The sequence below is a fragment of the Hippopotamus amphibius genome, chromosome 2 (genome assembly GCF_030028045.1).
Source record: "Hippopotamus amphibius kiboko isolate mHipAmp2 chromosome 2, mHipAmp2.hap2, whole genome shotgun sequence".
Classification (NCBI taxonomy): domain Eukaryota; kingdom Metazoa; phylum Chordata; class Mammalia; order Artiodactyla; family Hippopotamidae; genus Hippopotamus; species Hippopotamus amphibius.
The window spans coordinates 131,055,600-131,082,232 of record NC_080187.1 but is presented as its reverse complement, the minus strand read 5'-3'; the positions used below and the strand labels follow the sequence as shown (position 1 = coordinate 131,082,232).

The window sequence follows — 26,633 nt, the reverse complement described above, 5'->3', positions numbered from 1 at the left end:
CTCGGAAGGGAGTCAGGGTGTCCTGAGCGGTGGGTTGGAAGTCTCACCCTCCATCGCCACAGGGGAGAAGAGGGAGGCCTGTAGTGAGAGAAGGAGAGCTTTCTCTGAGAACAGAAACCTGGCTCATGGGGAGAGAACAGCTCCTGACCCCAGGACCCTCTGAGAGAGAGCTGTCGTGACTCCTGCACCTCTGAGCAGGGGCTGCTGTCTCAGAATCGGCTCACACGGGGGGTGGGGGTGGGGATGTGGGGAGGGGTGCCAGAGGATGGAGACAGCCACAGCCCAATCACATTTCACTAGACTCACAGAGCAGAGGGTTTTCTGCCAGATGAATGGATTCTATTTTAACATGTCCAAGGCTACAAAACAGGTTTTTCAGCTTTAGCAAAAGTCATCATTCATTTTACTCTTACCTACCTGGGGCTTTATAGAGGGCAGCCTGACTCCAATGTCTCTTAAGGATTGGATAGCCCTAGATTAGTAAAGTAGATGCTCCTTCAAGAAACAAGTGTCATTCTACTAAACACGAGAGTCTGGAGCCCTGAGCTACCTGCAGACGTGGTGCTAACGGTCAGCTGATGCGTTCCCACCCTCAGCTTTGGGGCCGTCGCTAGGTTCGCACATTGCTCTCTCACACTCGGTACAATTGACAAGGAATCGGCATTTTGCTGACTGGCTGCAGCAAAGATCTGGTTTTCCAGACAAGCCACACGTTTATTACTAGCTGAGCGCTCACCAGTGACTTTCTTCGTTGTTTCCTCACTTAAGTTTTAGACTCATGTGGTTCTCATGAGGGAACATTCTGCACTGAAATTCTGTGGTTTTGGTTTGTTTTGTTATTTAGGAAAGAAAAAAACCGACTAGAACCTACTCTGGCACTTAGGAGAAGGTGGCAAATGAAAATAGGTGACAGCAGGTCTTTGCCACTCAAACAATAAGGCTCTCAGCGCACCCCAAGTCCAATGTCATCCTCTCTGCCAGCGCAGATGGAGTCCCCTGACCCCCAGATGCTCTCGATCACCTTGGGACCTTGCTCAGCCTAAAATCAGCGAAATCAGGTTCCCTCCCATTCCCTACTCTCTGCTTGTGAGGCCAGAAATATTAACAAAATGCCCACATTTAATATGGATTTTGGATGATGAGAGTTGAAACCCAAAAGCGGTTTCAGTGAACCCTGAGTCCACGAGCCCCGGGCTGGGTTAGGATCTGGTGGGTCCAGTCCTGGTCAGGCCACAAGCAGCTGGGGGATGCTGCCTCTGCTTCCTCAAATGCAGGACATGATGGCTCCAGCAGGCTCTCCTGGCCTCCAAGGGGGAGGTTCATGCTTAGGACTCCGTGGTTACAGGAACTGCCAAGAGAAATTGAGCGACCCGGGAAGGATCCAGCAGGATGGCTTCCAGGAAGGGGTTCCTACTCAGGGTGGCTGCCCAGTGAGTGGCTGGGGATTACAGGACCCCAGGGAAGGCTTTGAAAAGAGAAAGCTCTACAACTTAGAATCCAGTTTTCCCTTCAAGAAACTCTACCCACTATTGAGATTTCCTGGCTGTTGGAGGGAAGCAAGACTGTTGGGATACTCACAATTTCTGTCCCTTTTTCTCTTCCTCAGCCACTGCTTGCAAGTCCCCACTTAAGGGGCACATTCTCTGCTTTAGCTCCTCCATATGCTTTTACCCATTTAACCTTCCCAACAACTCTCTAAGGTAAAGGATTATTTTCCTCTTTTCACAGATGAGGAAATGGGGGCACAGAGTGGTTAAGTAACCTGCCTAAAGTCACACAGCTATTATGTTGCCATGTGGAGACCTGAACCTAAACAGATCAAGCTCCCACATTCTTTAGGTTATAGCACCAGTCTAGAGTTTTGTGACAGACACTGAAATGTGCACAGGTCATATTCTCAAAGAGAACAAATTCCAAGCTCAAATCACTGTGCGGTCTCATGTTCTACATACCCTCATAAAAATAACGAAACTTCTGGTTTTCCACAGCTCCCAGTGAACTAATAACCAAAAATACTTTTGGTCATGTTAGCTATGGGGGTATCCAGGCAAAGGCTGCACGGGTGTTCATTGTTTTTTCAGTTTCTCTGAAGGTTTGGGAAATTGTTTCTTGCACACGCATATGTAAATTTGGTTTTCGGAATCAGCGCAGGCTGGTGGAAGTAGCAGATGGACAAATGAAGGGGCAGACACCTTTAAGAAAAGCCTCAGTAAAAATAAGTCAGGGAAGCACAGGCAGCAGCCCACATGTCCCCACACCGGTCTCTCACCTTTTCCTGAGGGCCTCGTAGCTGGTGCTGAAGACACAGTTCCTGCACTTGGGAGCTCGAGGTTTGAAAGGGAGATGGATGAGAAGACCGATAAATGTGACACACTTGCAGACGCTCTGAGACAGAGGCCCGTCCAGGGCCGGCACATGTGCGTGTGGGCAGAGATGGGGACAGGTAGGGAAGGCCTTCTGAGGGAGGAGCCCTGAGCTGAGACTGCAAGGAAAGCAGGGAGAAGAGGCGGGCTGGTGTGTGTGGGCAGCTTGGGCCTTTGCTCCTTGGTTCCTTGTTAAGCTCAGCTTCTGTGCAGGGAGGTGGAGCGAGGAAGGCGCCCTGCCCTGCGTGGAGAAGCGAGTGGGAGGTGAAGGAAGAGTGGAAGTGTGACTGGGAAGAGGAGGTGACAGAGAGGGGCTATGAAGGCAGAGATGCAGAGAGAAGGCTCACTCTCACTGTCGTTGGGGTGGAGACACGTGACCGTGCTGAGAACCCTCATAACGTGGAATCGGAGACACGTGCAGAATGAGCTTCTGTAAAGCTGTATGCTGACCACCGTCACGCTGGAGTCACCCCACAGGACCCACTTCCCACGCGGACACCAGGGCCACGCTCGGGCGGCCCTCTCCTCAGGTCGCAGCCCGTGCTCGGCCCCAGTCGACTCCTGTGTTCAGTGCCCCGGGCTGGGCCCTGGCCTTGTTCCATCTCAGGGCTGCTGTGAACGTCTAGTGTGTTCTTGCCTGCTATCTCTCTCCTTCTGCAAGGAACGACACCCAGAGGAGCTCTGGGGGATGTGTTCTTCCCCCAGTCACGTGGGGCTGACCCCAAACTCAACCCCAGCTCCAGCAGTGGGTCCGTCACCCAACTGTGGACAGTAAGAGTCAATTCTAAGGCTTTCATTCACTTGAGAAGAAGCAGCTTTCTTTCCACAGTTTGCCCAGAGACTCGATCCAAGACTGAATCTGCTAGTAGGTGACAAGAGGCCCCTGGATTAAAGTCAACTGAGAGAGGACAGCAGTGCCAGGACAGAGACACTATTTCCCATGACATCATTTTAAGCCCCTGGATCTAGCAGTGCCTGAAGCCGATCCACAGAAACTGAGAACTGGGTTTGGCTTTCACATGTCACATTTGGAGGTTGGTTTTTAAGAAAATACTAACCGTGACAGGGGCAGGGCAGGTAGAGAAATAAAATTACTAGTATGGACTCCTAGAAATTACCCTGGGATCCTTACTAATGTCAGCTTAGGACCCCCTGAGATTCAGAAGGCCCTGCACATTCTATCCAGGCCTTAAACTCTCTCCTGGGCTCTGCTCCTGTCCAGCACTTGTTCAGGATGAGGTCGCTCTTTCTCACTTGGCCTTGTTTCTGAGGTGCTTTAAAAGGACTTACTAGATTAAAACTGAAAACCACCCCACCTCCGTGCCAAAAGTCAAACATCTGGGAGGTCAAATGTGCGAAGGACTGGAAAAAGTGCAGGAGGACACACCGGGACCCGATTATAGGCCCATCCACAGAAACGCTGCGCGGGGATGTGGGGGCTGCCTGGGGAAGCCCCACTCCTGCCGGCAGAGGTGCCCGCAGTGGGTGACACAGGGGACGGAAGAAGGCCCCACCGAGGGGGGCATGCCACCCTGTCACCACCAGGGCAGGGTCCTGCCCCGCGGTAGGGGGGAGGGAGGAGATATTTCAGGAGGTGGTCCGCAGGATGGGTGGAGGAGTGCGTGTGGGCAGGGAAGAGGGGGAGGCAAGGGAGAGAGGCAGGCGGGGGCTCACCGGCTCTTCCAGGAAAGGCCAGCAGCAGGATGCGGGGGAACACACCAGACAGGGCAGTGCTGGGGACAGGCTCTCTGGGGACAGCAGCCTAGACCTGCAGTGTCTGTCACTATGCAAGGTGTAAATGCGTCCCCATGACAGATGTCACGTCATCCACGTGAGCTCTGTGAGTGCAGAGCTGGGAAGAGATGCGAACCATAGAAGCCGGTCTTTGCGCTGGAGGTCCTGGCCTGGGGCTGCTGAACTGGCAAAATCTCACACTGTGACAGCTTCGGGGTGTGCGTGCGGGCTGCTCTCAGGGCCCACAAAGAGTAAACGCCGCACATCCAAGCTCCGCTGTGGCCACCTGCACCGGGGCCGCAAGCTCCCAGGCACTGCCATCACAGCTTCACCACTGTCACCTGCCCCCTGTCTGAACGCCGGCACCCCTTCCTCAGGACAGAGCTCACGATGACAACCCTTCATGCATTTTGCAGGGAGAGGAGAACAGAGGCAGAACTGTCAGTAGGAGGCCAGCAGTTCCAGGCACCGTGGGGTTGCTGCAAGCCTGTGGACTCTGGGGTGGTCACTTAGTCAGCAGGATTCAGAATTTGCAGGTTGCTGTGGTCCACGCTGAGGAATCAGAACTTCCTGCGAAAACTGGAGTTTAGCACCTGACATCCCTTCAAACGGGTAAGACTGCAGCCTTGGAGAGTCTGTTGAAACTTCAAGATCTGAATATCCCTGACAGGAAGAGACAGGTTCAATGCAGAGTCCGATGGGAAAACCACCTTGTGGGGCCGTGTCAGCCCCAGAGCGAGCGTGCAGGTCACTCCTGGCCCGTCTGCATCACCCTCCACCCCAGAGCGAGCTGCACAGAGCAGGGTTTGCGAGAGCCGGGGAGGCCGAAGCTCCAGGGCCCCTCCCGTGCGCCAGTCCTTCGCAAGGCCCTATACGTGATGTATTCTTTTCCTTAAAGAAGGCCTTCCAAATTAAATAAGTTTTGGCCCAGAAATGCCCGTTCCTCTTGACCCTTGGGCATCAATTGTATGTGCAAGTCTCCTTCATCTGTAAGCATTTTGAGATTAGTTTGTATTTGAAATGAGAATTTTTAGGCTAGAAACTCAACAGGGGCTGTTAAAGTGATGACAAATGCTCTGCTTTAACAGGGAAATAACAGAGTTAAGAACCAAGGGAATTCCTGAGCAACTTGATTCTGTCTGCAATATCTGAAGTTCTCATTTGCTGGGGAGGATATTTTCACTTGCTGATCCTGCCTCAGTCAGAGGCTGGATGTGTTAAACCCCGTCACAAATATAGCAGTGACTTCCTTTTGTGTGTTCTGCTTAGGAGCCATTAGAAGCCTCTCAACAGCTGGGGAGACTTCCGCAGAGATGAAGGTGTGTACACGCTCTCCCTCGCTTCCACGGCAGGACCAAACCTCCTCAACGGTCCACAGTGTGAGGTCACAGGGTGACCGTCTGTTTCCATTCGGGCCCTTCTATCTCTCTGTGGACATCTATACAATGTCCCTGGACTTCTGGGCACTGTGGGAGATCCTGAGCCTTTCTGGGGAGTGGGGAGGGGGCATTCCTGCTGGGATGGCTCCGCTGCTCTCTGGAGCCGCCTGGAGGCAGGCACAAGCGGCCGGACCCCGTCTGCGTGCCCGCTTCTTGCATGGCGCTGTGAAAAAGTGGGCTCCTTTCCGTCTCTCTCCCTCCTGGATTCCACTGGAAGACTTGACCCACATTCAACCTACTTCTAATCCTGGCGCTGAGTCAGCTCCTTTTATTTCCACTCGGAGTTCTGCCAGCTCTGCTCTCAGCTAAGGATGCAAACTGCAGAGGCATTTCCTGTTCCAGGTGGTTTCGAGCAGAAAGCCAGGCAGCGTGGGTTGAAGGTAGGTGGGGTGAATTCTTCAGGAACTGCTCCCGCAAATGTGAGAGTAATTCAAAGTTACACAAGGTTGACTTCCAAAGCACCCAGCCCTGGGTGGAAACAAGGCTTGTTTGAACTAACTTTAGAAACTTAACAAGCATGGACCACCTTCGGATTTCCCTTGTGCACACACCAGGCCCTGGAATACTGGATCTGCAATCTGCAGATAAGATAAGGGGACAGAGCCTGGCTCCAACCTCCAAGGGAGGGCCAGTGCTTCTGGGGAGCTGCGAATTCATCCTGAGACAATGAACCATTCTCCTCGGGATGGACATCTGCTTCTCTGAAACCCACACACCGAAGCAGTAGCAATGGACAGTTTTAACGTGTACTCCAGTGAAAAACTATCCTCACTCGATCTCTGGCCGTGATTGACACCTCAGAGAAATTCTGGGAGGCTCTGTGAGTTGCAGCAGGCCCAGCTGGAGAGACGAGCTTGGACAAGCTGCTGAACTCCTAGAGCCTCAGTTTCCTCCTCCGTGAAATAGGCACGGCAATACTCTGTGGTGCATTCGGGGGACTAGGGGTCAGGTCTGCGAAGCAGGGCAGGGCTCGATGACTGGCAGGCACAGCGTCAATGTCTGTGTTATTGTTGGAACATGTGGCCCCCAGGCTTCGGGATCGGGGAGGGACCACTGTGAGAGCTGGCTCCCTTACTTGTTGGCCTTAAGACGGGTTCCAGTGAAAAGTCATTTTTACTACAGGAAATTAGATGTTGAGTGATCTAAGGGATTCTGACATCCCTCTGTCATTCTTCTATCACACAGAAAAGGAGAAGTAAAGACAACGTTCCCATTTTCACCAGATCCCTGGGGCTGGAGGAATGGTGCTGGGAAGTCTCCAAGGGCAGGACTGGAAGCCGAGGAACTTATGGGCAGGGCACCTCCTGGGGCTTTATGGAAGGACCAGTAAGCTGACCTTGGAATTGTGCCAGCACCTGAGATACTGGGATCATGATTTTTGAATAAGGTAAATGTCAAAGGTGACATCAGACTCCCACAGAGGCCTGGTGGTTCTGGAGAGCAGAAACGTCATCTCCAGGTCAGGGAGGGCCAATGTACCCATTGGAAAGGCTAACTTTTGGGGGTGACACTGGGTGACGGGGCTCTGAAGCAAATGCTGGCAAAGTTCACCAAATTTCCCTAGGTGGGCAGAGAGGAGGGGAACTCTTCGAGAGTTCAGTAAAAAGGCCATCACTCTGCAGAAGGCTGAGAGCAGCATAAGACCCCCTTTTGGAAAGCATTTACAAGCATAATTCTATCTGCAGAGCAACCATTGGGACAGCTGCAGAGAAGAGTGCCAGATGGGACTGGGCCAGCACCCATGCTGGGGAGGTGGGAAAAACCATGGACGGGGCTCATGAAGACCAATGTGGATGTCAACTTAAGGGACGGTAAGGTCCTAGGCGGGCAGCAGGAACAGCAGCAGCCATCATGGCCTCCAAGACGCAGGTGGATGGGCGGCAGGTAAGAGCACTGGGAGGAGGGGGCAGGGCTGCCTGGGACCCAGTAGGGACCCCTAGGGGGCTACCTGCCTGTGAGCCTGGTGTAGGCACTTAGAAACAAGAGCTCCTGTCCCCATTCCCCCAGGCAAGCATCTGAGAGTTATCTCAGAGTCTGTAAGTGGTCCCGAACTCCTCAGTAGGATGGTGGTCTTCATTGTACACCTGCCTACTAGAGGTTTGGTTTGTGTCCTTATTAGACTTTGGCTTTTTCAAGTAGAGACGATTTCAAAGAAAGACTTTGATACTTCTATATCTACAAAGGCAGGAATGCAAAGTCATAAGTTTTAAAAAATCAGTGGTAAAAGTTGAAATAAAAGCGTTTCATGAGCAGACTTCATTTCAGCCAAAATAACTTAATTCTTAATTTTGAAGCCGGAGGAAGATCACGTCTTATATTAAAAAAAAAAAATCTCAAACAGCACCTTGCAGCGTAGATGGGGAGACACAACACGAGGACACTCAGGAGAGGGGTGCCTGGGTCAGCTGCCTCCAGTGTGAAATCCAACCCAAGACAGGAACTTGGGAGCAGGGGGGACACGGGTCACAGCATGTCCCATCCCAGTGAACCCGGAGCAGGGGCAGGGCCTGGGCACCCCCATTTACACTGGCCCTCATGGCAGCATTTGGAACAGCCGTGTGTCAGTGCAGCACTAGAACTACCCTGGTGCTTGAGCGCCAGGTTGACCTTTGTGGGGATGGATGGAGAGGCTGGGAGTTGAGTTTAGGACACACTCAGAGGATTTTCTGTGGCTAAGAAAGGGTTAAACTGAATGATTCTTCTTGGGCTTTAAGAACAGTTCTGTTGGTTCTGTCGAAGGCAATGAAGACCAGTGTGGGATGCAACTCAATCTTTCTATAGAAAGACAGGCACTGTGCCTAATGTCAATGGAGTTGGCACCAAGAACTTGGGGTACACAGTGCTTAGTGAAAACCAGGTTCTTTTGCTTTTGCATTAGGTTGGAAGTGGTTACTCTTTTTCTGGATGAGGAGTCATCCCCAGAGCCATCAATGGCCCACAGGGGCTTCCTGCAATTAGGAGATGCAGCCTTGCTTTTACTTTGGGGGACTTAGGCTATCCCAATTCCTCACAACTTCTTTCCCTGACTCTTTTGTCACCTGCCTTTCTGTCTAAAGCTGGTGGTTCCTACTCACCCCTTCCCCTTGCCCCTCATCCACATTGGGGGTGGCTGCCCTTTAGCCAAATGTGACAGCACTGTTTGGTCCATGCTGATCACATATCATCACTCCTAAAATATGAGTATAAAACCGACGACCTGAGAGCACCCCTTCAGCATTTGCTGAACCAAATTACCAGCCTGATTGTCCACATGAATGCTCAGAACATAAACTATGAGTCAAAGCATTTTTGTTTTACCCAGAAAACTGTGGGCAGGTTTATCCTCCACCACGCGAATCCTTCGAGCTCCAGCGGGAATGATAGCAGCTTCAATATAACCTGTAGCGACAGATAACACACAGGTGAACCAACCATACCTCCACCCTCCATCAGAGGCCCCGCAGCACTCCCCACCAAAACCCACACTGCTGCACCGCCATGGCGATTTCACAGCCCGAGGGCTAGTAGCGCTCTGAGAAATCGAGACAGTCAACTAACAAGAAGTATTCTACGGCCAGAATCTCCTGGCTGCCCAAATTCCAGAGAGCACCGTTTGCGTGTGTTATGAGCTGAACGGGGTCCTCCCACCCCCAAATCCATATGATGAAGTCCTAACCCCCAGGACCTCAGAATGTGACCTTCCTTGGAAAGTGGGCTGTTGCAGATGTAATTAGTTAAGATGAGGTAATACTGGAGTAGGGTGGGCCCCCAAACCAGTATGACTGGTGTTCTTATAAAAAGAGGAAATCTGGACACAGACATGTGCACCGTGCAAACGTGAAGCACAGATCAAGACAATGCACCTTACAAGCCACAGACTGCCAGCAAACCACCAGAAGCTAGGAGAGAGGCACGGGACAGATTCTTCCCTTCACAAGGAACCAACCCTGCGGACGACTTGATCTCAGACTACCAGCTCCCTGAACCGTGAGACGACAGGTGTCTCCCGTTTATGCCACCCAGTCTGTGGTACTAGGTGGCAGCAACCCTAGGAAACTAGGAGCCCGGAGTTCTGTGTGAAAAGCACCTCCCTGGAGCCCGGTGTAGAGTGCCCCGGCCACGTCATCTATTAGATTCCTTCGCTCTTGCTGTACTTTGAACTTTTCCCTGATTCCATGGGATGACAGCAGGAGCTAGGCTACCTGCCCTATGACAAAACCACTGCCTTAATGCCGGATACCATTTCCTGTTTTCACTGCCCTTTGGGCTTTTCTGCAACCATTGCAGTATATACTTTTGTCCACTTCCTTGAATATTTCCAAGTATAATGGAGTGCCTCAGAGGCCAGGGCCTCTGACCCCACACGTGCCCAGAGCAAAGATTCCGGAGGAAATGACTGAGGCTGCCAGGGAGGAGGTCAGGGGCTGGCTGATGCCTGGTTAACTGGGCAACGGTGTCAATTAATGGGCCCAATGTAATGGTGAGATTCTGAAATGCAGGCTCGTAAATCATTTTGTTTTGGTTTACATTTGGGTTTTAGACAAAGGTAATAGGCATTTGCTTCAGCAATTTAGATGAATTCCAAATTAGATGATAAATCCTACCCCTGTGGTTCTCAAATATGATCATCAGAATCAGCAGGGGAGTTTTAAAAATGAGAGATTTCTGGGCCCAAGTATGTAGAGATTATGGAAATATCTATTTTGAGGAGTTTATTTCCTCATTTTCTTATAGTAAAAATGGTTTTATTTTCATTGTAAATATAGTACATGATAATTCAAACCACAAAAGGGGAAAAACTAAAACCAACCTATACCACACTGCATTTTTGGTGACTAGCCTTTTGAGCATCTCTTAGTGCATGTAAATATACATACATCATTTTATGCCAGTAGGATATTGTATACGGTTTTAAAAGATCAGGGACAGCTTTAGAATAATTAGAGTTTTTCTAGGCAATGTGTGCCCAAGGTGCAAAATTTAAGTTATAAAAGGATATAGTAGAAAGTAGATTGACCTGATAAGATACATCCTATAGTTGGCTGCCTTTCTGACACTCATTATTTACAATAATTTGTATATTTTGGCTGGGTCTCTATGTAGCTAACTGAAATGTGCCCGCATGACACTTTTGTTTCTTCCTTTCCGATCTTTACACCTCGGATTTCTTCTCCTTTCACCATTCTGGTTGGAATTTACAAAACCACTTTGTATGCCACATGAGATAGTGCTATCCTTGTCTTATTCCTGATGTTGCAGGAATACCTCTAGAGTTTTCCCACTGAAAATGATGTCAGCCGTGAGAATGGGATAGGTATCATTTATCAGGTCAGGGAAGTTTTCTTTTACCCTAGTATGTTAAGAGTTTTTGTTATGAAGAGGTATTGCAGTTAATCAAGTGGTTTTTTGCATCTACTGAAATTATCATTTTGTCTTTCTCCCAAACAATACAAAGACCTCAGAGCAGGTTAACTGCAATCACACGTGTCATGACTAACACGGCGTGTGGGGCAGCATCTTCGCTTTGTTTTTCCTTCACCGATACATTTTAGTCCATTGTTATTTCTTGTTCATTCTTTTGTTTTCCTGTAAACTTCTAATTATATTTATACTTCTTTTTTTTTTGGGGGGGGGGTACACCAAGTTCAATCATCTGTTTTTATACACATATCCCCGTATTCCCTCCCTTCCTTGACTCCCCCCCCTTGAGTCCCCCCACCCTCCCCGCCCAGTCCTCTAGGCATCTTCCATCCTCGAGTTGCACTCCCTTTGTTATACAACACCTTCCCACTGACTATCTATTTTACAGTTGGTAGTATATATATGTCTGTGCTACTCTCTCGCTTCATCTCAGCTTCCCCTTCACCCCCCGCCCCCTCCCAAACCTCGAGTTCTCCAATCCATTCTCTGTATCTGCGTCCTTGTTCTTGTCACTGAGTTCATCAGTACCATTTTTAGATTCTGTATATGTGAGTTAGCATACAATATTTGTCCTTCTCTTTCTGACTTACTTCACTCTGTATGACAGACTGTAGTTCTATCCACCTCATTACATATAGCTCCATCTCATCCCTTTTTATAGCTGAGTAATATTCCATTGTATATATATGCCACATCTTCTGTATCCATTCATTTGTTGATGGGCATTTAGGTTGCTTCCATGTCCTGGCTATTGTAAATAGTGCTGCAATAAACATTACGGTACAAGTTTCTTTTGGGATTATGGTTTTCTTTGGGTATATGCCCAGGAGTGGGATTACTGGATCATATGGTAGTTCTATTTTTAGTTTTTTAAGGAACCTCCAAATTGTTTTCCATAGTGGCTGTACCAACTTACATTCCCACCAACAGTGCAGGAGAGTTCCCTTTTCTCCACACCCTCTCCAACATTTGTTGTTTCCAGATTTTGTGATGATGGTCATTCTGATTGGTGTGAGGTGATACCTCATTGTGGCTTTGACTTGCATTTCTCTGATGATGAGTGATGTTGAGCATCTTTTCATGTGTTTGTTGGCCATCTGTATGTCTTCTTTGGAGAAATGTCTATTTAGGTCTTCTGCCCATTTGTGGATTGGGTTATTTGCTTTTTTGGTATTAAACTGCATGAGCTGCTTGTATATTTTGGAGGTTAATCCTTTGTCCGTTGTTTCATAGGCAACTATTTTTTCCCATTCTGAGGTTTGCCTTATAGTCTTGTTTATGGTTTCTTTCTCTGTGCAAAAGCTTTTAAGTTTCATGAGGTCCCATTTGTTAATTCTTGATTTTATTTCCATGATTCTAGGAGGTGGGTCAAAAAGGATCTTGCTTTGATGGATGTCATAGAGTGTTCTGCCTAGGTTTTCCTCGACGAGTTTTATAGTGTCTGGCCTTACATGTAGGTCTTTAATCCATTTGGAGTTTATTTTTGTGTATGGTGTTAGGAAGTGTTCTAATTTCATTCTTTGACATGTTGCTGTCCAATTTCCCCAGCACCACTTATTGAAGAGGCTGTCTTTTTTCCATTGTATATTCTGGCCTCCTTTGTCAAAGATAAGGTGCCCATATGTGTTTGGGCTTACTTCTGAGTTCTCTATTCTATTCCATTGATCTTCCTTTCTCTTTTTGTGCCAGTACCATACTGTCTTGATCACTATGGCCTTGTAGTGTAGTTTGAAGTCAGGAAGCCTGATTCCACCAACTCTATATTTATACTTCTATTATGTGACTTATCAGCTGTAAAATATTTTAATCTCTGGATATTAAAAGATGAGGAAATCAGCATAATTATACCAGCCTCCACTCTCTTACACCCCTCTTCAACTTTTACTGAATCATTCCTACATTGTATTAGTTTATGACATTTATCTTTTGCTCTCTAATTCCTGCAGTTGTGTTAGTTTTAGTCCTAAAAATTAAAGTTCACTATGTGTCCTTTTTCAAGTTTTTCCAATAAATTCCTGCTTGCCTCAAGTTTGTTCTCTCTGAGATGGGCTCAAAGAAAATTATAGTTTCTGAATTGTAATATATTAAAAAAAAAATACTGTTGCTTGAATTGCTGCATTGAATGCCCATGTGGAAAAGTCTGAGGCCAATCTGATGTTTTCCCTTTATTAGGTTACCTAAAATTTGGATGAGATACTCAAAAGATTCTTAATTTTAAAATCTAATAACTATATATATATCAATTTGTTTGGTGGTGTTTTTTCAGGGATACCAAATTATTTACGTTTGACCCCCCTCTTCCTCCTTAGCACTCACTCAATCTCTCACCCTTCTGATTCTTTGTTTCCATTTTGCGGTGCTCATTTTTCTCAGTCCTGTCCTCCGTGCTTCTTACTGTGTTCTCAGCAGCGTCACTTTGCTTCCATGCAGACTTGGCTTCTGTGATGGACTCATTTTTTTCCTCTACACATTTCCCCAGCTGAGTCACATGTCATCTCCCTCTGCTACTTCACTGCTTATTCCTTGAGATCTCATATCTCACCAAGGAGTTCTTCTTTTTTTGAAGGTAATATTTAATCAGTTTTTGGAATTTATGGCAATAACATTTGGTCATAATTTTCTTCTTCTCCTTGGTAACATTTTGCTGGTGAGTTTTTTTACATTAGTCATTTGTTTTCCTTGTCCCTTTTATCCTTCTCCCATTGCAGTACACTTGTGTTGATCCTGTACTAAATCTTTCTAAATTTATTACTAATTTTTAACTGACACAAGTTCTAATTGCACCAGCTGTTTCTATATTTGTGTGGGAAGAACAGGACTCTTGTGGGTCAACAGAACTTTCCCTTAGTTTACAGTGGAATTTGTTAGGACATGGGTTTATGTGTATCACTGAGTTAATTTTTATGTTTGTAAACATTTATATATTTTAAATTTACAGAAATATATATGTATATTTTCCCATTATAAAAATTTTAGTAAGACAGGTAAACCTCAAGTCCCCTTAATCCCACTTCCCTCCCCTGTGGGAACTGCCACTATCAGTTTGGTATATTACTATTTATACAAATATCTACACAAATATAAATAGGAAAATATCACACAGTACATTTTTTGTCTATATTTTATATGTGTTAGGAATAACATTATGACTATTGTATTATGCTACATTGTTTTTTAAAAGCGTGATACGTCTTAGAGGTCTATCCATGTGAGTATGTATAGCTCTCCTTATTTTTCATTTAAATTACCATGTAATTTATGTAACTACTCCCCTATTGATTTAGGTTATTTCAAATTTGTCATTTAGGGCATTTAGGTTATTTCAAAATTGTCACTTTTATAAACAATGCTATATCATGTAAGAATATGCACACAAAACCCCTCAATGAAATACCAGCAACCTATTCCAACAACACAAAAAAAGATTATACACCATGATCAAATATAACATCTCAGGAATTCAAGGTTGGTTTAACATATAAAAACCAATCAATGTAATTTATTCGAAAAACCCACCTGATCATTTCAATGGATACAGAGAAAGCATTTGGCAAAATTTAATACTCTTCCACGATAAAAATACTCAACAAACTATGAATAAAAAGGAAACTTCCTCAGCCTCATAAACAGCATGTACAAAAACCCCACAGCTAACATCAAACTTAATGGTAAAATACTTAACGCTTTCTCCGAAGATCAGAAAGAAGAAAAGGATGTCCACTCTTGCTATCTCTACTCAACATTGTACTAGAAGTTCTCTCTATGTCAATTAGGCAAGAAAAAGATTTTTAAAAGGCATCCAAATCAGAAAAGAAGTAAAATTTTCTCTATCTGCAGATGTCAAGATCTTATATATAGAAAAATATTAGGGAAGCCACTAAAATCTGTCAGAACAGATTCAGCAAAGTTGCAGGATATGAGCTCAATATATAAAAATCAACCGCATTTCCAAACATTAGGGGTAAACATTTCCAAATGAAATTAAGAAAACAACTTGACTTAAATAACATCAAAAAGAATAAAACAGGAATAAATTTAACAAAATATGTGCAAGATTTGTACACCAAAGACTGCAAAAACATTGCTGAAAGATATTAAAGAAAATCTAAGCAAATGGAACAACATTCCATGTTCATGGATCAGAAGGCTTAATATTGTTAAGGTGGGAATACTCCCAAATTGATTTACAGATTCAACACAATCCTTATTAAAATTCCAGCTTTTTTTGCCCAAAATGACAAGGTGATCCTCAAATTCATATGGAAATGCAAGCGACACAGAATAGCCAAAATAATATTTAAAAAGAAGAAAGTTGGAGAACTAACCATTCTTGCTCTCAAAGTTTTCTAGCCAGCTCCAGTAATCAAGACAATGTGGCACTAGCATAAGGACAGATATTTCTATCAATGGAATATAATTGAGAGCCTAGAAATAAGTCCTTTACTGATTTTTTAAAACAAAGATGCCAAGAATATTCAATGGAAAAAGAATAATCTTTTCAACAGTATTGGGATAACTGTATATCCACATACAAAGAAATGAAGGTGGACTCTTACCTCAAACTGTACAAAAAAAACTAACTGAAAATAGATCATAGACCTAAATCTAAGAGCTTAAACTATAAAACTCTTAGAAGAAAACATAGGAGTAAATCATTGTAACCTTGGATTAGGCAATGGTTTCTTAGATAGCAAAAGCACAAGCAACAGAAGGGGAAAAAAAAATAAAGTATATCAAAATTTTAAACGTTGTGCTTCAAAGGAGGCCATCAATAAAGTGAAAAGGCAAACTCATACACTGGGAGAAAATATTTGCGAATCATTTTGGTGAAAGAATTGTGTCCAGAGTATACTAAAAAAACAAAACAAAACTCTTACAACTCAATAATAAAGTGACAATCTAATTTAAAAATGGGCAAAGGATTTTAATAGACATTTCTCCAAAGAAGATACATGAATGGCCAAGAGGCACATGAAAAGATGCTCAACATCCTTAGCCATTAGGGAAATACAAATCGAAACCACAATGTGACACCACTTCACACCCAGTAGGATGCCTATAACAAAAATGATAAACAGTAAGAAGTGCTGGAGAGGATGTGGAGAATTTGGAACCCTCACTTATTGCTAGTAGGCATGTAAAATGGTGCAGGCATATTGGAGAAGAGTTTGGTAGTGCCTCAAAAATAGAATTACCATATGACATACCAATTCCACTTCTATGTATACACCCAAGAAGAATGAAAAATATGTCCATGCAAAAAATTATACACAGATGTTTGTATCAGTATTATTCATTATAACCAAAACAGTAGAAACAACTCAAATGTCCATCAATTAATGAACATATTTTTCAAATGTGATATAACCATACAATGGAATATTATACAGCAAAAAAAAAAAAAAAAAAAACATTGATAGATGCTACAACATGGAAGAACCTTGAGAATACTATGCTAAAGTTACAAAAGCCAGTCACAGAGGACCACATGTTGTATGATGCCATCCACATGAAGTGCCCAGAACAAATAGGTAGACACAGAAAGTGGCTGCCTAGGGCCGGGGTAGGAGGGAGATGAGGAATGACGGCTAATGGGTGTGCGGTTTCTTTCTGGGATGATTGTGGTCATGGCTGCAAAACTCTGTGCACGTACTAAACCCCCTCGAATTGCATACCTTAAATGGATACATGTTATGGTGTATGAATTATATCTCTGCAAAGGTGCTAAAAAAATAATACTGCAATGAACAGCTTTGCACGTCTTCTTGTGCATATAGACAATGTCATACCAGGCCAGCTGTGAGAACTGCTGGGTCAAACATACATGCAGTTTAAATGTTAAATGTACAGCTAAATCGCCCTCCATAATGGCTTCACTAGCATAGAAGTCAGCCAATAGGATAGGAGAATACATGCTTATTCACAGACTTCTAAATACTTGATGTTATCAATCCTCTTGATATTTCCTAGTCCAAGAAATGAAAAAGTGTTATATCACAGATGTAATTTGCATTTCCCTCTTTATCAACGTGGCTGTGCATCTTAGCACATACTTATTGGCCATTTGCCTTTACTCTTCAGTTATCTGCCTTGTTCATAAGTGTTGCCCATTTTTCTACTGGCTTTTGGTTTTTATTCAACAGATAAGTAGGAGTCTTGAAAATATATTTTAATATGTGCTAATATGTATTTAATACATTTTAGACTCAAACTCTTTACTTAATAGACTTGCACACATTTTTTTTTCTGCCGTTTGTCATTTCTTTGCTTTGGTGCCTTTTATTACAAGGTTTTAATTTGATGGTCATAGTTTTAATATTTGAGATCTCCTTTTTGTTTTCTGACTGATTCTTCTCGTGGCATTCTCTACTGTTCTTATGGATAAAATCACTTCTCAAATCTTTCTAAGAATAGTTATTAGAGACTTTGAACTTCAATTAGTTGAGTTATCTTGTTTTTCCCATGGGTCATCTTTTCAGTTATCTTGGTCTTTCCATTTGTGTCACAGACTCTTTTGAGACGACGCCACAGGTGGGTGGGCTCTATATACAGTAGTCCCCTTATCCACATTTTAGCTTTCTGTGGTTTTAGTTACCTGCTGTTAACTGCAGTCCAAAAATATTAAATGGGAAATTCCAGAAATGCACAATGCATAAGTTTAAAATTGCATGACATTTGACGAACATGATGAAATCTCACATAGCCCCACTCTGTCCTGCCCAGAACGTGAATCATCCCTTTGTCAACCGCATCCTGCCTGTTAGTCACTTAGTAGCCATCTTGGCTATCGGAATGACTGTTATGGTATCACAGGGTTTATGTTCAAGTGACACTTATTTTACTTAATAACGGCCCCAAAGTGCCAGAGTAATGATGCTGGCAATTCGGATGTGCCAAAGAGAAGCTGTAAAATGCTTCTTTAAGTGAAAAGGTGAAAGTTCTAGACTTAAGAAAGGAAAAAATATCTTACGCTGAGTTTGCTAAGATCTATGGTAAGAATGAATCTTTCATCTATAAAATTGTGAAGAAGGAAAAAAGAAATTTGTGCTAGTTTTGCTATCACACCTCAAAGTGAAAAAGTTATGGCCACAGTGGGTGACGAGCACTGAGTTAAGATGGAAAAGGCATTAAATTTGTACAATAAGATATTTTGAGAGAGAAAGACCACATTTTCATATATTTTATTACAGTATAGTGTTATAATTGTTCTATTTTATTATTAGTTATTGTTAGTCTCTCACTGTGCCTAATTTATAAATTAAACTTTATCACAGGTATGTATTTGTAGGAAAAAAAGCATAGTATATACAGGGCTCCGTACCATCTATGCTTTCAGTCATCCACTGAGGGTTTTGGAAGTTATCCCCCAGGGATAAGGGGGGACTACTTTGTCTGGGTGGTGTTTGCTGATGGTCAGGACTGGCTTTCGGTTAGCGGGCAGGGAGGGTTGTTATGTGTTGGCAACGAAAATACCAGAATGAAGAGAAGTTTGCTATAGGTGCTGTGCCACCAAATATTTCCAGGTCTCTCTCTGGAATCATGGTAGCAATGCATTTCCTTGCCCTCTTAAAATGGTGTGACCAGTCCATTCTCTGCATCTGCATCCTTGTTCTTGTCACTGAGTTCATCAGTACCATTTCTAGATTCCGTATATGTGAGTTAGCATACAATATTTGTCTTTCTCTTTCTGACTTACTTCACTCTGTATGACAGACTCTAGGTCTATCCACCTCATTACATATAGCTCCATCTCATCCCTTTTTATAGCTGAGTAATATTCCATTGCATACATATGCCACATCTTCTTTATCCATTCATTTGTTGATGGGCCTAGGGCAGGAGGTAGAAAGACAGAAACCAGGAGAGAGGAGAGACAAAAAAGAGAGCTTTGTGACAAGAACAAGGACACAGATGCAGAGAATGGACTGGAGAACTCGAGGTTTGGGAGGGGGCGGGGGGTGAAGGGGAAGCTGAGACGAAGCGAGAGAGTAGCACAGACATATATATAGTACCAGCTGTAAAATAGATAGCCAGTGGGAAGTTGTTGTATAAGAAAGGGAGTTCAACTCGAGGATGGAAGATGCCTTAGAGGACTGGGACGGAGAGGGTGGGGGGGACTCGAGGGAGGGTGGGGGGGACTCGAGGGAGGGAGGAAATATGGGGATATGTGTATAAAAACAGATGACTGAACTTGGTGTACCTCCCAAAAATAATAAATTAATAAATAAAATTAAAAAAAATAAATAAATAAAATGGTGTGACCACGTAACTTATTTTGACTCTTAAAACATGAGTGAAAGTGACATGTATATAGGAGCTTTAACAGCATCAGCACCTGACCTGCCGTGTTCCCTTTGTCCTGCCAAGGTGACTGTGGCAGTGTGTGGACAATAAACTCTCTGGCAGTCCAGGTCCACGAGTGGTTACAGTATGCAGAGCCTCCTGCCAACCCACGTGGGACATTCAGCGTGAGCAAGAAATGAACTTCCGGGTTAAGCCGCTGATTTGGGGGCCATTTACATTGTGTGTTGTCTGTCTGCTTGCTCACTACAGCAAAACCAAAAACCAAGAATTTATTCTGATTCAAACATGTATGAACATCTATTTGAGATGTCCTTGTTCTCCCTAGACTTTTTAAATAAGTTCCTGTTCATTCATTTTAAGGTGATCTTGAGAAGCCAAGAAGATAAACACCTGTGTTCAACCAGCCATCCTGGATGGAAAATTCAGCAGGGTCCTTTATTCTTGATAGCAAATGTTGTGGCTTTGTTACTACAGATCCAGGCTCAGACACTTAAAAATACATGTTGTACTTGATGCTTAGGAAGACTTCACACGGTCAACATACTCCGGTTTGAGCTGTCTACTTCTTGTGCCCTGATCCGCCCTGATTCCCAGGCAGGACGACTTCTTGAACCGGGTGGGGGTGTGGTCCTCCAGGTGGTCCCCTCTGACCACCTCTGACTTAGGGGCAGCAGCACGGACGTGCCCGCAAAGCCCCTCCACCGTCCAGTCATTATAGTGTGAGGCAAGGTTTTTTGATTAAAAACAGTTTCCGCTTCAGGAATGCTTTTTCATTTCAAAAGAATGGCCACAAAACACATCTTTGAGGATTACAGCACTGGGTTTTGTACCACAAATTTCTCTTAGAGAAATCCATTCCTTCTGGGGGCGTTTAAAGAATTATTGGATTCCAGGTATACAAAGGTCAGTGGTGATTAAAACCTTTTTTGGAGGGATCTCCACTTAAACCACAAAACTGACCTGGGAGCAGGATCTACTTGGGGAGCTGAATTACTCTCTGAAAGCTGCTGCTGTTACAAGGACGTTTCCTATTTTGTAACTAACAAACCTTGGTGATAGCAACACCAGGCTGCAGAACCTAAGGCAACAGACATATTCACCGGGGTCCAAGTTAGTTCATTTTCCACATTCCACAGCAAGGGGCATCTACAACTACTGTACGCTCACCACATCTAATTTTAAGCTTAAATTTGGCACACGCAGCATCACTGGAAAGGCACCTGTTTCCTCTCCTTTCTCATATACTCTCAGGGGCAGAGGCCGATGAACAGAAAAAGGCTCAGAGTAGACACACAATTCAGGGATGGTACATCCTCAGGTGACCCCTGGATAATGGGGCAGGTCATTGTTGTGCCTGGGCTCTGCTAACCTTTCTTTCTAAAATGAGCTTCTCTGCTCACGATATGGAGGGAAGTAATGAAAGAGAAAATCCTTGAAATGAAAAGCAGGGCCTCTGTCCACAAACCAAGGACACCATCTCTCACTCACTGTCCTCTTTCTGCTGGCCCCTACACTACCCAGAGCTCAAAGCCCACCCTGAGGTTGGTGTGAAGAGTGACCAGCAAGGGAAAGAGTCCCATCACCAAGTCCCAAAGCACCTTGTCATCCCTCATACCAGATGTCCCCCTATGCAGATGCCAGACATCACCATGTTGACTGGGCACAAAATACAATTAAGGGGGGGATTTACTCTAAAAATTCACAAGATAGAGTCACACTTTAGGTAAGATAGCAAGACTATCTTTGGAATGATTTTTCATTCTAGCCTCTGCCATCAAGCAGGAGAAATCCAGTTAGAGGGACACAATTTGGTGTCATGAGGAAGCCATGGATAAAATTCAATACTGTTGCCATTATTTTAGGAGAACACGTAATTTTTGCCATAAGGACAAGTAGTCAGAAGGAACTTCAAAGTAATGTTGACCTTAAACCTGCCTCAAATCTTCAGAAAAATTAATATCACCAGGCTATAAGCACATTTCCCTGCAAAATAATTTTTGTCTGAATTTCACAAGTAGATGATTTAGATCATATTTTCCCCTTGTTTCAGGTTTCAGTGCATGAACTTTCCTTGGAAGAAAACCATTGAGCTGTTAAGGTACCATGACGGAACACAGGTAACACCCTGGCTATGAGGACCGGGACACTTTCAAAAGGTTGTATCAAACACATACCAAAAAAAAAAATCAAAGTTCTTTTTTTCCTGGTAATAATCTTTAAAAATGCTTGGGGAGGCTTTTGTGTAAGTTTCTAGTTTTCTCTTTTTACAAAAGTTGTTTATGAGAGTATTACTCTCTTGATGTTTATCCCTAAAGGTTGTTTTGGTTCCAGCTGAAAATGATTTGGGAAGCCCAGGAGCCTAGCCTAATATTCCGGTTTAGTTCTCAGAGTGTGAGGTCATCGCAGGTGGCCAAAGCAAGGCCATGGCCTCTATCTCCAGCATGAAGACTGGGGGGTCTTACCAAGTGTCTTCTGCCCCTTGGGAAGCTCAAGCTTGCAATATGGAAACTTCCCGATGAAGAAAGCACCATCTGTGGCTAAACTCTCTGCCACATCTTAGCATTTTCTGCCAAAGTGCCAGGTGGGGCTGAGGAGAACAAAGACATACCCCTGGCACACTAACACATATTTCTGTACGGCCCCTAACCCCATGACTCTTTTTCTTTTATAGCCTTAAAATTGGTTTTATTCTATAGGTTTCCTTTTTGGTAATCAGTCTTTTTTTTTAAGCTCTTTATTGGAATATAATTGCTTTCCACTGATGTGCCAGTTTTTGCTGTACACCAAAGTGAATCAGATGTATTGATACATACATCCCCATATCCCCTCCCTCCCATGGTAATCAGTCTTAAACATCAGTTACACATAAGCGATAAATGGCCTCAGTGTTTATCCATGGCTTCGTGCACGACTTGCTCCCACGGACCCTACGCAGCAAACATTCAGGCACGTAAGCGAGGTAAGAGCCCCACACCAGGCGTGCCACCTCTAGTTCCGCACAGAATAGGCAAACGTCTTACATGAGAAACACTTGGGAACGGCCTTTGCCATCACACACGTGGACACCTTGGTACAAAGATTATTCTTGACTGAGAAAAAGAAATACATTGTAATTGGTTTACATGCACACTGCAGGAACTGATGCTGTCGTTGGTAGTCAGTGCAGAGAAGAGTCCTGTGTCACCATCACACAGCAGTAAATTTCCCCATGGAACCTCCAGACCCCACACCTAGAGACTGCAGCACAGAACTAGGCACAAGGCAGAAGTCCTAAAGGCAATTATTGAACAAATGTGTGACATGTGGATCTATCCATATTCAATAGGGATAGATCACGTCCCTCTCCCTTTTAAGCACTGATTGTTTGAGAAGGTTCTCTTTGAGAAAAAAGTGCAAATGGATTCAGAGCCCAGGGGGCATCATGGCTGGTTCTTGGTGGGAACTTCAGTGCAGGTGTGTCCTGGACTAGGAGTCCATGGATGCCAGTCACCTTTCTAGTGTTAAGAAGCAGCATGGAATAATGAAGAAAATGACAATTTAATGAATGAAATGAAAGCATCATATCAAGAACTTTCAAGATACTAAATTAGAAAAAGCTTAGCTGTTTCAACTCAACCAAAGGCTTGGGCATTTTGAAGCCCATCCATCAGAAAAGTGATATGAGAGCCAATTCAAGTTGATTCCTCCTAGAGATGAGTGGCCCAGGACCGCATCTGTTCAAAGTCGGGGGGCAACAGGCCGGAGAGCAATGAACAACCACAGCTCAGGATGCTGCCCTGGGACCTCTCAAGGACACCAGAGGGGGACATCCTGGGTGCGCGGACACTGTCCCTGTGTGGGTCTGCTCTGGGTCCTCAGGACCCAGGAGAGTTCAGGAAAGGGTCATGACTTCATATAATTGGGCAAAAGTCCTGCATTTGATTCCACTTTATCTTTCTGGTATGGTATTTTCTTTGATATTCACCCTCAGGGTGATAAGGCACTCCTCCTCTCCCCAGTCTTTCAAGCTGGGCAGAGATGAAAGTTACCTTCCTATCTAGACTGACAGGATTCTGAATCCATCCAGCTGCACTTGGAGTCACCTAGATGTTACATGACCTGGGGGGCTGTATACCATTTCTAAGCTGGGTTTTTCCTTCAGCCGGAAATGTCCTTCCCCCACCTCCACTGTCAGTTAATTCCTCCGTGTCCATTAGGGCTTGGGGGCCACTGTCATCTGCCCACCAGAACTGAGGGCCCCACAGCACCCCTACTGAGCTGCCTCTGCCGCACACGTAGACTCAAGCTGTTTGCCTGAGGGTCCCCTCCCTTGACTGTGACCAACTCAGTGACCGTTAACTTTTATTTCTGCAACACCTAGCGTTTAAGATGCAGCAGTGCTGAATGAACGCTTACAGGGTGAATGGCCTCAGGGGAGACCACGAGCAGGTTCTCTTGTGTGTGTGTTCCAGAACGCCAGACCTGGATTACAGGTTAGTGTTTGATGAAACTTACTGGGTAGTGACTCACCCACGTGTGAGTGAGCATTCCGTGGACATCTTCCATAAACAGAATCCACACTGACATGAGCTTACGCTCACAGACCCCAACACTAGGATTTGGAAAAAACAGCTTTAGACTTCAAAGTGAAGGTGTGACATTTGGCAACCATTCAGCAGGACAGAACTTTCACAGGTGGGTGAAGGTAACTGAGTTTATCTTTCTTGGGAGGTTTGCTAAGGCTTTAGTTAAGGAACACTAAGCCGCATGTCAGGGCGGGGGTCACTACCCCCCACAGACTTCCAGTCTGCCATTCCACGGGGGACTGGCCGCCACAGCTCCAGAGGCCTGAACTCCCCAGGAGGAAGGCTGCACATTCACGCCCATCTCCCTTCTGTGTGTGGCTGGGGCCGGGTACAGGGCGGGACTGAGAATGCAGAGAGCAGAGGAAAAGGACACTGATGTGTTGGGAGCAATGGATGTGCTCATGCCAAGATCAAAGGCCAACAATGGATTAGACGCTGGGGGAATGCTTCGGCCCTGATCCGAGCCTCTCGAAGCATACGGTGGAAGCTTACAAAGGTGTATGGTGGAACCTTCCTTAGTGCCCTACACAATTGCCCAGGGGGCAGACGTGGGCACAGCTGCGCTCAGCCTGCCCTCCACAGAATGGAGCAATTGTTGTCAGTTCAGTTTACTGGAGCTCAGCAAAAACATTCAGTTTACTTAAAAGGTTCTAATGCTGCCTTTTCAAAACACATTGATAGTAAACACTTGCCAGCTGCTGAGGTTTCGTTCTTAACCGTCCTTGCTGCACAAGTTGCAGCAGGCAGGGTGAGCCTCGTGGCAAACTGGAGCTGGGGTCCAAATAGAGAAAGTAGCATCAGACAAAACAAAGAGCAGGTGTTACCAAAGGTTCAGAGCAGTGCTGTCCAAGAGAACGTTCTGCAAGGAAGAGTTCTCTCTCTCTGCTGTCCAACACGGGAGCCCCCAGTCACATGTGGCAACGGGGCACTTGAAATGTGGCTAGTGGGACGGAGGGCTGAAGTTCTAATTTTGTTTAATTTTAACTAGTTATATTTAAAATTTGAATCGATGCCAGTGGCCCGTGGCTACTGTACTGCATGGTGCAACTTTGGAGGGCACCTCGTCCACACAGACTCGTTCCGGCATCAGCTTCTTTAGCTTTCCTCGGGAGACAGGCGGCAGGCAGCGGTGCTCACTCCAGCTTCCTGTTTTGCGGCCTGGGCACCTATCTTTAAAGTCCTGAAACCAGCCCTTACTGGGCCTCAGGTGGAATTCTGAATGTCATTTCGTACTTGCATTTGCCTCTGGTTTTGCTTTCACGAGATCCTGCAAAGCACCTGTGGAGCTCAGCTCCACTCAACAAGGTATCTTGGTGATGTCCCTCTTGGTGACATCGGGTGAGGGGATGCTCACCCACCTCACGCGCCCCTCATTGAGTATCAGGCACGTACTTCCCTGGACGTCACAAGCTGGTGGCCACCAGGACGGGAGACCAGACACGCTCTCCCACCTCTGGGCAAAGCAGCCCACAGCTGTGAAGAGGGTTCCAGCGGAAAGACCACGAGGCCCATCAGCCGAACCCTGCCAACCTCTCCACGCCCAGGGTTGGGGGAGGGTCTGCATCTGGGACACGGAAGATGCTGGGACTCTGCAGTCCCAGCCGGCAGACGCATTGCAGACGTCCCGGAACGTGAGGCTTCATGACCATTTTAGGGATGCCTGTAAATGCCATCCTACTGTTACTGACGGAAAACTCAGAAACAGAGAAAACCTCTTCCGTCCACAGGTAAAAATGATGTGGCAAAGAGTCTCTGTCCCCGCCTCTGCATGCTGGGCAGATGACAGGCTGGCATGTGCTGAGGCGGGGCTGCTGGGAGAGGGTAGCTACCGAGGGAGAGTGGACCTCGGGGCTGACCCTGCAGTGCCGCAGGCAGACTGTTCGTGTCTGGGAACAGCCTTTTAGAAATCCTAAGACTGAAATGCCGGGCGCCCTATCTATTATTAACTAGTCCTTAAATGTGAGACGCAGAAAAGGCATGTGATCATCGGCTTTTGGGCAACATAATATACAATAAGATTGGCTTTGGGGCAATAACATATACAAGACTTGTAGGTTATCCAGTAGCTGCAGCAACATCTTGGGGCCAACACTCACCCGTCCCCCAACAGTGGCCGGGGTCACCTTTCCTCGGGCCCCAAGCTCACCTGTTCCCCGAGAGTGGCTGAAGTCACCCTTCACCACGCGGCAGGTCTTGCCGTCCCCGCTGCAGACCCCACACCGGTCTTCTTTGGCCGCAGACCCGATGATGCCATCACAGCCGATTTTCTAAACAAGCAGAGTGCTGGGTTATTCTGGGTATAGGACTCAGAGACACACCCTGCAGGGCTGACTTCCCCATGAGGCTCTGCAGGCTGGAGCATGGCAGCCCACGGTACCTCCAGAGGCCCAAGCAAATATTTTAATTTATTTTAAAATCAGATGAGAAAAAAGAATACACACTGAGACCTGAGCCAGCCCCTTCCAGAGCTGCCTGAGGCGGGGCTGAGGGGAGGGAGGGAAGCCGGCTCCCCCACCTTCCGATGCGGCCACAATTTCACACAATCCATGTTCCCCTTGGAGCTGCCTGGGTCCTTGGTTCTATCTCAGCTGGAACAGCCAACAGTCTCTGAAGGCACAGCAGAGATGACAGTAACTTTTCTGCTGAGGTTGGGAAGCCCATAGCTCACTCATGCATGGCTGCGAATGAGCCCCCCAGTTCTCAGTTAGGGGGATTTATCCCAAGAAGATACCCTGGTGCTCAAATTTTTCCAATGAGGCCTGTCTCAGGGCAGAGGAGGGTCGCCCTGACCCTGGGTGGCTCCAGGCAGCACAGCCCACGTCGGTTCA

General features: G+C 45.6%; 1 protein-coding gene across 6 annotated transcripts in view; it reads right to left on the bottom strand.

Annotated features, from left to right (window-relative positions):
• Window positions 1-26,633, bottom strand: part of ADAMTS17 (ADAM metallopeptidase with thrombospondin type 1 motif 17) — a 352,116-nt gene that overhangs the window by 65,025 nt on the left and 260,458 nt on the right. For 4 of the 6 annotated variants that reach the window (XM_057724212.1, XM_057724213.1, XM_057724216.1 and 1 more), the window contains exons 15-17: window positions 25,952-26,072; window positions 22,261-22,329; window positions 8,834-8,914 (exon numbers count right to left, since the gene is read on the bottom strand). In XM_057724212.1, the coding sequence (XP_057580195.1) occupies window positions 8,834-8,914; window positions 22,261-22,329; window positions 25,952-26,072 (271 nt within the window). The remainder of the gene's footprint in view (window positions 1-8,833; window positions 8,915-22,260; window positions 22,330-25,951; window positions 26,073-26,633) is intronic. The other 2 variants (XM_057724214.1, XM_057724215.1) reach the window with 1 other exon arrangement.